General features: G+C 46.9%; 2 protein-coding genes across 2 annotated transcripts; both read right to left on the bottom strand.

Annotated features, from left to right (window-relative positions):
* Nucleotides 1-5,330: 5,330 nt before the first annotated feature.
* Nucleotides 5,331-6,542, bottom strand: LOC123125192 (pentatricopeptide repeat-containing protein At2g36980, mitochondrial-like). Its single transcript, XM_044545721.1, has one exon. It carries the CDS (start codon nucleotides 6,489-6,491, stop codon nucleotides 5,439-5,441), a length of 1,053 nt encoding a protein of 350 aa, XP_044401656.1. The 5' UTR covers nucleotides 6,492-6,542; the 3' UTR covers nucleotides 5,331-5,438.
* An 813-nt stretch (nucleotides 6,543-7,355) lies between these two features.
* Nucleotides 7,356-13,207, bottom strand: LOC123122218 (probable 1-acylglycerol-3-phosphate O-acyltransferase). The gene is made up of 9 exons (XM_044542363.1): nucleotides 12,799-13,207; nucleotides 11,335-11,571; nucleotides 10,728-10,774; nucleotides 10,302-10,420; nucleotides 10,059-10,219; nucleotides 9,335-9,444; nucleotides 9,144-9,243; nucleotides 7,808-7,931; nucleotides 7,356-7,725 (listed from the first exon to the last, which is right to left on the bottom strand). Exons 1-9 carry the CDS (start codon nucleotides 13,023-13,025, stop codon nucleotides 7,597-7,599), a joined length of 1,254 nt encoding a protein of 417 aa, XP_044398298.1. The 5' UTR covers nucleotides 13,026-13,207; the 3' UTR covers nucleotides 7,356-7,596.
* Between the last annotated feature and the right edge of the window lie 2,112 nt (nucleotides 13,208-15,319).

Here is a 15,319-nt window from a genome sequence, read left to right as displayed (position 1 = left end):
CTCATTGGGTGAGTCGAAGAGAGACACCCGTGGAGTCTTCGCAATGGCAACGGAGGCCATGGCAACCGACTCACTATCTTCATCATCGTCATCATCCTCATTGTACTCTTCTTGAACCACCAACGCCTTGGGAGGAGTCTTCTTGGTGAAGTTGCTCTTGTTGGGGAACGACTTGGCCTTGTCTTTTCTAATGAGCTTGCCACCATTGTCTTCCCTCTTCTCGTAAGGGCACTCCGCAACAAAGTGGCTCACATTGCCACAATTGAAGCAAGTCCTCATCCGTTGCTTGCCCTTTGCGCCACTTGAGTTGCTTTTGTTGAAGTTTGGCCTCGTGTTCTTCTTGCTCCAAAATTGCCTTGAAGCAAGAGCCATGTGTTCATGATAGGCATACTTCGTATCTTCGAGGTTGCCCTCCTCTTCTTCCTCTTCATCCTCTTCCTCCATACTAACCTTGGCCTTTAGAGCAAGGTTGGGCTTCTTAACTCTTTGAGAGCGAAGAACCGCATTGTCGGCGGTCTTGTCCAAGATGCTCATAGCAACAAACTCATCCAACACTTCACTTGATGACAAGGTGTGGAAGTCCGGCCTTTGACGAATTACGGAGGACATGGCTTTGTGGTAGGGCATCATTGCCTTGAGGAATTTGCGCTTGATCCAATTGTCATCCGTGTCCTTACTTCCATGATCTCGAAGAGAGACCGCGAGTTTGGTTACTCTCCGAAAAAGCTCACGAGGTTCTTCATCTTCTTTCATTGCAAACTCGTCGGCTTCATCTTGCACCACTTCATAGTTGGAGCGTTGAATGCTTGCGCTTCCCCGATAGAGGGAAACAACTTGGAGCCAAGCATCTTTGGCCACGGTGTAAGGCCGGAGATGAGGAAGATCTTCGGATGGGATTGCTTCTTGGATGATGAAGAGAGCATTCTCATTGAATTGATGATCCACAACTTCTCTAGGAGTGAAGTTACTTCGGTCATGCGGATAAAAACCTTCTTCAATGATTCTCCAAAGGTTAGTGGTCACATGATTTAAATGACGCTTAAAACGATAGACCCAAGAATCAAAATCTACATTCTTCTCAATCTTAGGGGCCGGGCCGGCATGATTCAAATGAGTGGAAGGGAGCGTTCCACCATAGACAGGTGGAGGTTCCACATGGGCAAAGATGCCGGTCCCATTTTTATCACTAGAACAAGGAGCCTTCTCGCTCGAAGCTTCCCCCTTGTCGGAAGTAGCATCCGTCACCTTGTTAGCGGAATCACCCACTTTCAACGGTGCAGTGGTAAGTTTAAGCCCTTCTAAGAATTTATTCAACATGCTTTCGACCTTGGTCGTCATGGAGGTTTTCAATGTGTCCAACGCCACATTGAATTCCTCACGAGAGACCGCGGTTCCCCCATCTCCCGTAGACGAGACTGGATTCTCACCGGAGTGCTCCTCCGCACCGTCTACGACGTCAACCATACTCTTTGGACGGTAAAGTCCTTAATAAAGAGACGAGGCTCTGATACCAATTGAAAGGATCGATATAGTTGACTAGAGGGGGGGTGAATAGGCAACTAACAATTTTTAGCTTTTCTTTACCAAATTAAAGTTTGCATCAAAATAGGTTGTCTAGATATGCAACTAAGTGAGCAACCTATATGATGCAACGACAACAAGCACGCAAGCAAGTAAGAGATATAACACAAGTAAACTAGCTAAAGTAAAGGAACGGTATAACCAAGAGTGGAGCCGGTGAAGACGAGGATGTGTTACCGAAGTTCCTTCCTTTTGAGGGGAAGTACGTCTCCGTTGGAGCGGTGTGGAGGCACAATGCTCCCCAAGAAGCCCGAAAGTTGTTCGGAGTCCCGGATGAAATCCCGGACATCACGAGGAGTTCCGGAATGGTCCGGAGGTGAAGAATTATATATAGGAAGCCAGTTTCGGCCACCGGGAAAGTTTTGGGGGTTATCGGTATTGTACCGGGACCACCGGAAGGGTCCCGGGGGTCCACTGGGTGGGGCCACCTATCCCGGAGGGCCCCATGGGCTGAAGTGGGAGGGGAACCAGCCCCTAGTGGGCTGGTGCGCCCCCCATGGGCCTCCCCCTGCGCCTAGGGTTGGAAACCCTGGGGGTGGGGGCGCCCCACCTGACTTGGGGGAGGAAGTTTCCCCCCCTTGGCCGCCGCCCCCCCCATAGATGGGATCCCAGGGCTGGCGCCCCCCAGAGGGCCTATATAAAGGGGGGGGAGGGAGGGCTGCTGTACCCTAGCCCCTGGCGCCTCCCTCTCCCTCCCGTGACACCTCTCTCTCCCGCTTGTGCTTGGCGAAGCCCTGCCGGGATCCCCGCTACTTCCACCACCACGCCGTCGTGCTGCTGGATCTCCATCAACCTCTCCTTCCCCCTTGCTGGATCAAGAAGGAGGAGACGTCGCTGCTCCGTACGTGTGTTGAACGCGGGGGTGCCGTCCGTTCGGCGCTCGGTCATCGGTGATTTGGATCACGACGAGTACGACTCCATCAACCCCGTTCACTTGAACGCTTCCGCTCGCGATCTACAAGGGTATGTAGATGCACTCCTTCCCTCTCGTTGCTAGTAGACTCCATAGATGGATCTTGGTGATGCGTAGAAATTTTTTAAAATTCTGCTACGATCCCCAACAGCCGAAGCGATCCATTGAGACGGACATAAATTTGTCTACGTGTGCCGAGTGTACCGAGAGTTCCATCATACACGGCCTCAAGTTCATGCGAGGCAAGTTGGAGTTGGTAACAAGCACAGAATCGGAAGAACTACGTGTGAAGGAAAGTACTACCAAAAAAGGTGGTAGCTATTTTTAATAGGGTGGACCCGGATGGGTGTGGCTAGGGGTGGAAACGGATCGGATGCGGATCGGATAGTGCTCTTACCACTTTCATTTTCATATTTTCAAAACGAATACGAATCTGAATACGGATGTTATCGGATATGGATGCGGCTCGGATATTATTCGAATACGGACATGTATCGGATATTTTCTTGATTCGGAACGGATACGAATAATATCAACATATTGCTTAAGTAGATTAGGTGATACCTATATGACCTGAAATAATCAACTTGTGACATACAATAATTCAATGATAAATAGGTTTATGAATAAATACTATTGTAATGCATAATAATTTATAAGTTTAATCATATAAAGAGTAAAATTTGACCATTTATTTGCTTTTATGTTGGATAATTGGAATATTGGGTCTGGAATTTTGAAAAGTACCTCCCATAATCTTATTCGGATACGGATATATCCACATCCATATCCATATTTGTGTCAAAATCTCCTGCCATATTTTATTTTTTATTTGTTTAATAAATTCGGATACAGATAATTTCCATTTCCATTTTGGTTCGGGGGAAAATATCCAGTGCTACCGACCCTTAGATGCTACCGTGATACGGGCTTTTGGGCCGTCAGATTCTCAGATCGGACGGCTCCTAGTAACTCAGCAACATTTGCAGAAAAGCCTACTAGGAGTCCAAAAATTACGCATAGGTCCAGCAGATCCAACAACTCCTAGATGTCGTCCGATCTGAGAATCCAATGGCCCAGAAGCCCGTATCACGGTAGCACCTAAGGTTTGGTAGCACCAGATACTCACCCTTTGGTTCGGATGCGGATGTTTCGGATACGAATAAGCATTTTCTCAAATACGAATATCGGATATTTCGGATTATCCGCTACCACTTTCCACCCCTAGGTGTGGCAGCTCTAAAAAAAGAGACGGGCGTGGATTCATCCAACAGGCCATGACCCGGAAGATGAGACGAGCGTGGATTTTTGCAGCACAACCGACCCGGACATGGACTTCGCGAGACGCCTGAGCCGCCGATCCATCTGCTTCTGCTGGCACAGCCTTTTCAAGTCGCCGTCGACTGGACTGCGCGGCTTGGCGTCATCGCTCCGGCCATCCCGGCCAGGAGGCTTCACCCCGCCTCACCTCCGCCGCTATGACGCGGCCCTGGCCCGTCTGTGCCGCGGCACCCGCGAGCCGCCCGCTCGCCTCGCTACTCCTGCCTGTGCGTTCCCAAATCACCATTGAAACCCGTTGTCTCTACCTGCGGGCCTCGCTGCCGCCTCTGCTGCATAGCCGCAGCCTGCCAAGTCGCTGGTGATGGAGGCCGTTCCGTAGGCGAAGAACAATTAACAAAGGGTCAAACCACCGCTCACATCCAGTGATTCGGAGTCAGATCAATCAAATCATGAAGACTGACGGGAGCGCGGCGTACTGTGTACCTCGTGGACCGTCAGATCACAAGTTGCCGAAGAAGGCATATTCCACCGGAGTGGTGCTATATATGAGTGCAGCACATCAAAACCAAGGATTTGAATCAAATGCTATGTCTGCGCCCCGGCGTTTTTTCCCTCGCAAGCCGCCCTGCTGCCACTGTTGTGACCATGGATGCAACCCGGGGTACCCGCAACAAGCCGGCCTACCGGCACTGCACAATACTACGAGGTGCTATCCTTCCTACATATTTTATCAGCACAAATAATGTTTCTTCCAAGAACAATTACTCTGGTCTTTGCTATTTTTGGGCAGGACCATTATTTGTTACAAAGGTGTCGCAGAGGGGCGCGCGCCAAGATTATTGCACTAGGACTGGTCTGTGCCATGCTGCTGGACGGCTACGTGGGTAAGTCGCCGTCCCCCACTTCATCAACACATGGGACTAACTCGCCTGTCCGTGCCGGCTTACAACGCCACGGCCAACTCGCCCGTCCGCACCGGCTTACAACGCCGCGGCCGGTTCATCCGTTTGCTCCTGCGGGTGACTCATCCGTGGTTGATTTTAGCTTTACCGCGGCGGATAAATTCTGGCCTAACATATCAGGTGACATCTATCTAAGTCTATTTTTGACACATATTGTTTTTTGTCAAAAGAATAATTACTTTGGACTGTATATTTTGATATGCAGGACAATTATTCATTATAAACGTGGTCTATACCATGGGTACGGAGCACGCGCTAGCAACGTTCTGCATTGGCGTTTCATCCGTGTCATACCACCCGGTGAATGAACGTGAGCAAGTCGCCGTCCCTGTGGCCCGGTTTACATCAGCTTGCCGGGACCACGCCTGCAATTAACTCGCCCGTCCGTGCCGGTTTACGACACCGGTGCCGATCTTCCCCGTCCGCACCGGCTTATAATGCCGCGGCCGACTCATCTGTCTGAGCTGCCTCTGATGTTGCGGTCATCCTTGTCGTCCGTCTCTCACGGCCTGGTCTACATCAACATACCGGGCCGCACCTGTCTGCATGAGTTGTTTATTGAGTATGAGCAAGTCACAGCTTGGGTAGCCCGTTTTTTTTTCAACAAATTGGAGGCAAATTATCATATACTATCGACCGCCGTCTGCACTGGATGGCTCAATGGGCAGGCGCATACTATCGACAACCCTAATTATCATATACTATCGACAGATATGCTCGTGTGCCAGCATCTTGACAAATAGTGCAAGGGCATCATCTGCGCAGCCATTCCTCGCAAAACCTCCAATCATCGAAGTCCAGGAGATGGCATTGGTCTCAGGAGCACTTTGAAACAGAGCAGCAGCTTGTTCAATGTGGCCAAGCCTTGTGTATGCATCGATCAGTGAATTCCAGGACACGACGGTTCTACTCACCATAGACTCGAAGATCTTGACGGCATGATCTAGCAAGCTGAACTTACTGTAGAAGGAAATAAGTGAGTTATTGACTTCGGGGATTGCATTCCAGCCACTCTGCACAACGATCTTGTGGACTGCAACCCCGGTGGATGGGTAGCGCAGCTCCGTGCAAGCGTCGATTAGAATGCAGAGCGTTGCATCGTCGCAAGACAGCCCCGACACCCGCATCTCGTTGAACAGAAGCAGACACTGCTCGGCATTGCCACTGCGGGAATACCCCGTGAGCAGCGTGTTCCAGGCAACACTGCTGATGCTTCCAGCGGGCATTTCGTCAAACAGCTCGCGCGCCAGCGCCATACGGCCCGAGGCGACGTAGGCGTGGAGGAGCGAGCACCACGACAGCGCGTTGCGGTCGCGCATCTCCCGGAAGGCGCGCGCGGCGTCGTCTGCGCGGGCGCACCTGGCGTACATGGCGACGAGCGCGTTGCCGACGGGGAGCGGCGCGCGCAGGCCGAGGCGGAGGAGGCGGGCGTGGAGCTGCGCGCCTGCGTGAGGGCAGCGGAGGGAGGCCGCCGCGGAGAGCGCTGCGGTGAGGGAGAAGGCGTCCGGCGTGCCCATGCCGGCGAAGAGCGCGAGGGCCGCGCGCGGCTGGCCGGCGCGGGCGTAGGCGGTGAGCATGGCGTTCCACGCGACGGCGTCGCGGCGGGGCATCGCGTCGAACACGGCGCGCGCCGCGGCGGCGTCGCCGGCGCGGCCGTGGGAGGCGATCCTGGAGGTGGCGGCGGCCAGGCCGGCGATGGCTCCATGCTCTGCCGCGCGTGCCGCGGCGCGGCCCGCCTGTGGGTGTAGGCTCATCAAATGGGGCAGGCGATGCCGCGAAAGAGCGGCACGCTCGCTCGCTGGTGCTGAGTTTTTCCCGAAAGTCATCTTCTGCTCGCCAGCTCATTTGAGCTCGTGATGAATAGTAAAATCCGAAAAATATTAGAAGAAGATTTTGAATTTTGAATTTTTTTTGTGAGGAAATTTGGCGAATGTTTTAAGTGCATGTAAAGTTTCATCGTGAAATGACATTCGTAGAAGTCATGGCAAAGAAAATAAAACCAGCCTTCAAAATGCTTTTGAAAAAAACATTTTTGCAGCATTGATATTTTTCCATGACTTCCACAAATGTCATTCCATGACTCAAAACATTTGTCTCAAAACAAATTCAGATTTTTTTTATTTTGTTTTATTTGTTTTTTGGATTTTACTGTTCACCGAGCTCATTTTAATTTCAAGCTCAAAGACACCACGTCCGCCTTTTCTTTCTTAGCAACTTAGCGTTGACAATTACGACATAAAATCTATCGGTACAAGCAAGCTGTTGAGCTTAGTAGCGTGTGAAGGACAACTGCAAATGAATATGTGACTCATTATCGATGATGATTGTACAATATATACCGCCGAGGGGAGATTATCCTTAATTAATCCCTAACAGTAACTAAATGCAGTGACAAAAATGTTTTTGCTATGACCAATGATGGTAATTGCAGACTCGTATTAGTATCGAAATAGTATGTTTACTAGCTACGGCACAGCAATGGCTGCAGCGAATGTGCAACCGCAGTTTTTTTTTTCGACATGAAATGTGCAACCGCAGTTAATATACTGTGAAGATGTTTCGTAGCAGGCAAACATAAAGTTGACCCTGAAAGAATATAGAGCATCACTCACAGTAACTTGACCTAAAAACTGACTAGGGATATCCTGCGTATATGACATAATTATATCTAAACCCACAACAAAAACATAATTGTCTCACTAGTGTTGTTGGTAAGCAAGCACATATGAATGACATATTCACACAATTCATACATACAAAACCAAATTGGTGACACCAGTAATTGAACATTTCTATAGTCGTATAGCTTTGCTTTATGCCCATACCGCTACTCGGTATGATATCACACGAGATGACACCTCATGCAGATATCAAGCCATCAGGAAGCGAGAGACCCTCCCCTGCATCTCCAGATAAAAATTTCCGGCACGCGTAGAAGATCGCCGAGTGGAACCCCGCAGGGTTATCTATAAACACAAAATGTCCTCCCTGCATAGCCGTTAATGCAATATGTCATCAATACCAATCACAATCTTTTAGCTGTACACGTACTGCCAGAAAGGAAACTGACCTGTGGGACTCTGATGATTTCGCAAGGAACTTTCATGTCCTTGCGTGCTTGCTGCGCCCCTTGGTAATTCATCCAATCGTCATGACCATATATGAAAGTAGTTGGCACTTTCCAGTCGGATGCACTGTTGCAAGTTAATAGACCAGTGAGAAAAATTACAAATATATGTATGCTGCATGATTCACTTATATCTGGTATTTTTGGTCAGTAAATTACTGCATCTACAAGATCATTTACCTTATCATGTACTCCCTCCGTTCGGAATTACTCGTCCAAGAAATGAATGTATCTAGATGTATTTTAGTTGTAGATACATCCATTTTTGTGACAAGTAATTCCGAACGGAGGGAGTATATTAAATATATGGACGAACATTGGTAGTATAGCTAGTTAGTTACTCCCTCCGTCCGGAAAAGCTTGTCCCTCAAATGGATGTATCTAGCACTAACTTGTCCTTCAAATGGATGTATCTAGCACTAACTTTGTGCTAGATACATCCATTTGAAGGACAAGTTTGGGACAAGCTTTTTCGGACGGAGGGAGTATAAGCTAATACTCTCTTGAAGAAAGTGTGGACGATTAAAACGGATAGTGTAGATTAGGATGATCTCTTCCCCCCAACAGATTTTATCAACTAAAGTAGTTTCTCGACTTGCAATTTCTGTCCTAACAAGACTGGGTAATGTGATGCCATGGGAGTAAAAACTAATGCGTGCTTCAACTGCATCAGCTTGGTACTAAATTCTTATCAAGCATGCACCATGTGAGGAATATTTTAAGCTTTTGAAATTATAATCTGGTAAAAGAGTGCATCCAGGATCGATGACATTACTGAACTGATGTCAGAATACATGACAGGATTGTAGAGTCAGATGTTCAACTTTTCACTAGATAAGCCATGCTGGAATATGAATCTATGCGTGGAAAACAATAAGAGGTTATTGGCAGCCATAGTTATCTACTACCCCTGTAATAAAGTAATATAAGACGTACTAGTTGAGTAATATAAGCCGTCTTATATTAGTTTACAGAGGGAGTACTTAACTAATGCTATAAAGGGAGAAGAAACTAACAAGTATGTCAGGGAAGAACATGAGAACAAATACTATCATGTCCGCTAAAGATTTAAAAGCTGCAATCAATGAAAGTGGATTTTCCTCAACTAGTTGGGTCCACACACTCCTTTTTCACTTTTTAAAAACAGTTTTAGATAATATAATGGAAGGGGATCTTGTGTTAAATTCTTAATGATTACTAAGAAACATAACTATTGTACCTGCTATTAAGATCACCAGGGAAACAGTTCCCAGAAACTAATTACATAGGAGGAGCTAACCTGTGCAGAAGTGGTTTCCTTGCAAATGCCCCCAAGGAAAAAATATGTTTTAAGCACAGCTCTCCACTAGCTTTGGCAGCTAAAGTGTGGTAAATGTAATCTTCATATACAAGAAAGCAACAATAAGGTTCAGTTACAAGCATCATCCAAGAAAATGAACTTACTGGATTAATGTAACAACGAATGTTTACCTGTCAGCAAGGAGGACTCATTTTCTGTTAGTAATTCACCTGTTGAATGTGAGCCAAACCTAGCAGTGGTATATCTCCGAACTAAATCTGGGCCCCAAGGACCTAATCCTCTGTTTAAGTAAAATAAATGAATGTCAGTACAAAAGGAGTGTTTATAAAAAAGCACAGCAGAAATTCGATTGGTTTCGCATTGTTGCAGCTATCTGCACTTCAATTTGAACATAGTACTCATCTACTTCGATAGAAGGAGCAATCCAGTCCTTCCATTCATTTTAACTGACTGAAGCATGACGTGGTTGTTATAACCCCAGCTCTGCTGCCAGTTCAGAGTATATATGATGCCTTCAATGACTTCTAAGTCAGCAAAAGGTTTTGATTGCGATTTTTGTTAATTTGTGTTACTTTGGAGAACTACTTTTCTATTTGATAGAAAAATAGTAGTGCAGCTTATTTGTGGAGCTTCCGTTCACTTTGCTTTTGCTGTTTTCCTAACAAAATCATGCTGGCAGGTTTGGTCTGATATGGCTATCACAGCTGGCCACATAATAATTCCAGCAGTTAAAATGGGAGTGATGGATTGCTCTGTTTTATAAGGTACATGCACTTTGAAAACTTAACTAGACGTGGATGATTACTAACTATGAAGTGGAGAGGCTTAGATTTCCATCTTGTCTTCATTTGCATTTTTAGGTAAAAAATGAAAATACAAATAGAAGAAGCCTACCTCACAATTCTTTGAGGAGTAAAATTGGACTCCCAAAGATGGTTTACTAGCATGCCTTTCCACGTTGCACGGAACTTGGTTAACCACTCAGAACTATGATCTGTTTCTGACGAAAAGCCAGCAGAACCAACCAAAATCAAGTGCTGAACATGTTCAGGATGCTGAAACAAAGCATACATTTTAGAATAATAATCATAGGCACGAGTCGAGTAGCTTCACTTGCTAAATTTATCATAAATATACCTGTAAGGCATACTTTGCCGCAACATATCCTCCGAAAGAATGACCAAGCAATATAAAATTACTGAGGTTTTTTGCTTTGCGCCATTCCTCAAAAGAATCTATGAACCAGGCCTCGGTTTCTGTTTACAAAGTTGACCAAAATAAAAAACGGAAGGAAGCATGTTACTCATTGTTTAAAAAAAAGCATATACCAGAAACTACATCACAAAGCAATATGATGGAACATCTACATGGGTTTCTGATAGTAGCAATTGCTTGCAGGATTGTCAAAAATCAGAAGAAAAGGGGATGTTTCACCATAAAATTTTATGCCAAGGCATGGTCAACAACAGACATGATAGTGGCAGTTGAGGGGAACCAATAGCATAATAAAATATCAACAGTACCTTACAAAGTCATGCAACAAATAAAGTATCTGTATCTAACCTTCAGTACTTCTACAGTCAAAGTCAGGTCTGCTTGATCCACCCCAACTGCAAAAGGGTAGGAAAAAATCAACAATATGCAACATCAAAGAATGTGGAGTAATTACAAGAACAGTATAAAACAGTTTTTATCATCCATGACACATATCCTAACAGTAGGCAAACATTTGTGTATCGTCAGACTAATTTTCCTTACCTAGAGGTAAAAGGACGCGCGTGACTCCTCTTAACTCACACTATGATAACATTCAGTTTCTAACATATATCTTGAACTCTACGATCAATGAATCTACACTAATATTTTTCTTTCTTTACGTCATTTACAAGAACGAATAACATTAACACCGATAATTGTAAACAATCAAAATTAGATTTGTGGCATGTGAACAAGCCAGGAATCATATCCTAGTACTTTGTGGGTATGCAGACACATTGTGTGTAAATATTGCAATGCACAAAACTGTTCAGACCAATATCCCTTTTCTACAGGTGTCAAGGACAATTGTAACAATTAAGAAACATTGAACAAAGGAATGGAAATATAATTACTTCGATCGCCACACTTGAGGAATATAAGTCACAGTAGTCTTGATTTTCTTAGAGCTTACCCAAGCTGGTCGATGGCAATCACCCGGAAACGGCTTGCAAGGGCATCAAAGTTTCTAAAGAAGAACCCCTGTGAAGCACCATAACCATGGACCATGACAAGGGTGGGAGCATTCTCCTTGCTATCAAATGTCACTGTATTGATGAACCTTGGCTCATCACTTGATGACCTAAACCATTTTACTTTTGACCCAGGTGGAGCAGAGCCAATGTTGACTTGTTCTTGGACATACCCAGTTCTGCAAAGATCAAAGGTTACGTCATGCATCAGAACAATGAAATATAACTCTTCTACAATAAAATAAAGGAAGACCTGGAATATCTACTTAAAGCCAAGTAAGCGTAAAACTGGGGATGCTCCATGTCAGTACTACAATATTACCTCCGTCTCAAAAAGCTTGTCTTGGGTTTGTATCTAGACACGTTCTAGTGTTAGATACATCCGTATCTAGACAAATCTAAGGCAAGCTTTTTGGGACGGAGGGAGTACAACATTATATCTTGGAATGAACACATATCATTATCCCTTCGGGGAGTTAAGGACTTAAGGTCTGGAATGGAAAATGGCTTTTAAATGCCTTGTTACATAAATCGAAAGAGAGCAATCTATTGACCAAGCTATCATGCATTGGAATGAACGACTAGATCGACAACAAACACAGTTCTCTCTTCCGTTCACCACGCATGCAGTTCATGAGTATATTTTTTAAACAGTATAACAAGACCAAATGGACAAAATCCAACTAACTAATGGTCAAGGATGCTTCCAAAGTATTAACATTATTAAATACTCCCTCCGATCCAAAATAAGTGTCGTGGTTTTAGTTCAAATTTGAACTAAAACCATGACACCATTTGATCTAAAACCATGACACCATTTGATCTAAAACCACGACCCTTATTTGACACTATTTGATCTAAAACCACGGCACTTATTTTGGATCGGAGCGAATACAACATATGGTATACTGATTTATGAGCTTCATGAAACCAAACAGATACTACTAACCAGCGGACAGAATAGTCCTCAATTCCGTACTTAAACGAAACCGAGTGTTATGAACAACAATCGAACAGTTCAAATTAAGTATAATAAATCCAGGCCTGAGTGATCCCAAAGTGACACGCTGCTCTGATATGGTCCCAGATTTAAGATACTAGTAAGCTCCACATCACAATTGGCTCCAGAATCAGTAATCGAGCGAGATGGTTTTAGCACAAACAGACAGCTGTAGTGTTCACCCCCGCCCAACGCTCCCAAACAGTCAGTCGTGGCAGGGGATTAGCGAATTACAGCCCTACAAGTAGAGCAGCCCCAAAATTGGGATACATGGGGAAGTCAATCAACTCTCGCGAATCGTGGGATAGTACACCGAAGACGCGGGAACAAGTAATCGTCCACATACTAATAGCAATCGTGCTCCTGGAGAGGGAGGGATAGGGTGGAGGGGGGAAGGAGTACTGACTTGAGGATGGAGAGGAGGCGCTTCTCGGCGGCGATGATGCGTTCGGTGGAGGTGGGGATCCAGCGCAGCGCGGAGGGCCAGACCCGCGCCCAGCGGGAGCCCGCGGGGGCCGGCACCGACGCGGACGCGGCCTCGGCCGCCGTGGCGGCCGCGGACGCCTGCCTGACCTCCTCCGCCGCCATCCCGATCCTGGTCCTGGCGGTGGCGGCGGCGGCGGCCCGGCGCATGCAACGCGGCGCGAGCGAGCGTGCGCGTTCCCCCCGCGCCGGCTCTGCTGGGCGGATTGGTTGGAGTAGTCACGAGTAGGCTCTGCCGCGATTGTTTTTTGGGGGCGGGGGATGGGGGAGAGACCGGGCTGGTTCTGGAGGAGTTTTTATGGGAGGGGGACGCCGACCGCACGTTGTGGTGGTGTGGGCATGGGGTTCTGTGATCTGCGTTACGTCAGGGCTGGCGTTCGCGTGGCCTGGGGCGCAAGCAAGGATGGGGGGCGACGAGTCGAATAGTACCAGCGGCAAGCGCGCGGACGTTGACCCTGCCGATCGGGAACCTCCCGTCCCTGCGGCGCGACTGGACCAGAGAAGAGAGGAAGGCGCTGGGTGACGGCACCGCCGCGGCCGGAGCGCGTGGCGGTGCGGCTGTCTGACGGCGGCGAACATGTGCAGCGCCGTTTTTATGCTCATCACACCGTGCGTCACAGCGTGAATGGCCTTTAACAAAAACATGGTACGAGACATCACCATGCACGCGCGCACACTCGCCCATGTGAACATGCACGCACAATCTATCGATATGAGCACCTTTGAGACCAATTCAGCGTCGAGAAGCACGGAATAAATCCAAAAAAAATGTGACCATCCGTGCGGACTTGAATCTGGGTGGACATATTTACCTCCCTATGCGTACATCGGAGGTGTTGCTATCACTAAAGACTGTCACCAAGCTCATGCACTCATGCATCTACCCGCAAACAATGCCGTACGGGGCACATCTTGATGACACCAGAGGCTTAAACATACAGAGCTAGACTAGTAGAGACATGGTAGAACACGTGCCTCTTCTTCTTGGATTTGTGCGTCAACATTTGTACCCATGGGTTTAGTTACTTTGTTATCTAGTTATATCCGATAGTTCTTTTGATCATGAATAAGCCAATTTGATACATTTTTAAAGATGTATGTTTCCAACCATTTTAGAAAATAATCCTCCATCTCTAGACATACATAACACTAAATTTGCGGTGTGTTATGCCATCAAACCAATAGTTGGTTCTCATAGATACATCGCACACGTGTCTCAACTATACCTTGGCCATAAGTCTGGTCGGGCTAGGCTTCGGACCAGGCCTAAAAAAGCCCGCAGAAGAAACCCAAGCCCAGTCCCGGCCTTTGGGCCTAGATTCCAGGCCCAAGCCTAACCCATCAGTGGAAAAGCCCATCAGGCCTCGGGCCGGGCCTCTTTCTTAAAACGCACATATGCAAAGCCCGAAGGCAGGGCCCATGGGCAAGACCGGCCGGGTTGGGTCGGGTCGACCAGGCGGGATTTCCCATGGCCGGGTATGGTCTCAACTTGTGTGATGTACTCCACTTTTATCTCTTTGGGTCTATTTGGATTGATACAAACTGCAAACCGAATACAATAAAAAGTATGAACCATTAACTAGTTGACCCATATTTTTAGGGGGTTCTTCACGTTTCAATTTATGTGCTCGGTTTGCCTTAATATTTGGCAAACATTAACCAAAATTTGACATCTTAATAGTAGTATGATGTCCATCTAAAAGAAATAGTACTCCCTCTGTCCCATATTAGTTGTTGTCGAAATGATATATCTAGACTTATGTAACACCCCGCATGTAACTTGCCATATTTTGTAACTCCGACTCTTGCCATTTCCGGCTTTGTGATATGTTTTCCCTCCGTTGTCGGGTTTTGTCTTTCGTTTTGTTTTTTGTCATGTCTTGCATTTTCATATCATGTCATCATGTGCATTGCATTCGCATACGTGTTCGTCTCATGCATCCGAGCATTTTCCCCGTTGTCCGTTTTCCAATCCGGCGCTCCTATCTCCTCCGGTGCACCCCTCTTGTTTTCTTTCGTGTGCATGTGTCAAACTTTCTCGGAATGGACCGAGGCTTGTCAAGTGGTCTTAATATACCGCCCGGAGACTACCGGTCAAGTTTCGTTCCATTTGAAGGTCGTTTGGTACTCCAACGGTTAACCGGGCATCCGCAAAGTCCATTTGAGTGTCCAGCAAAAACCACCTCCAAAACCAGCCCAAAACCCACCAAACTCTCTTCCATGCTCTAGGTCGTTCGATCATGATCGTGTGGGCGAAAACCGCACCTCATTTGAAGCCTCCTAGCTCCCTCTATCTATTTATATGTGGGTATCCCGAAAAACGGAATCGCAGTCTAACCCTAGCGTCCTCCACCTCGCGCCGCCGGACAACGTCCACCCGCGCCGGACACGTCCGCCCGCGCCGGCGGACGAATCGCAGCGTGCCACGTGTCGCCGCCGGATCC

Source organism: Triticum aestivum, chromosome 5D (genome assembly GCF_018294505.1).
Source record: "Triticum aestivum cultivar Chinese Spring chromosome 5D, IWGSC CS RefSeq v2.1, whole genome shotgun sequence".
NCBI lineage: Eukaryota > Viridiplantae > Streptophyta > Magnoliopsida > Poales > Poaceae > Triticum > Triticum aestivum.
Note: the sequence above shows the minus strand (reverse complement) of the source record. Positions and strands in the feature narration are given on the sequence as shown.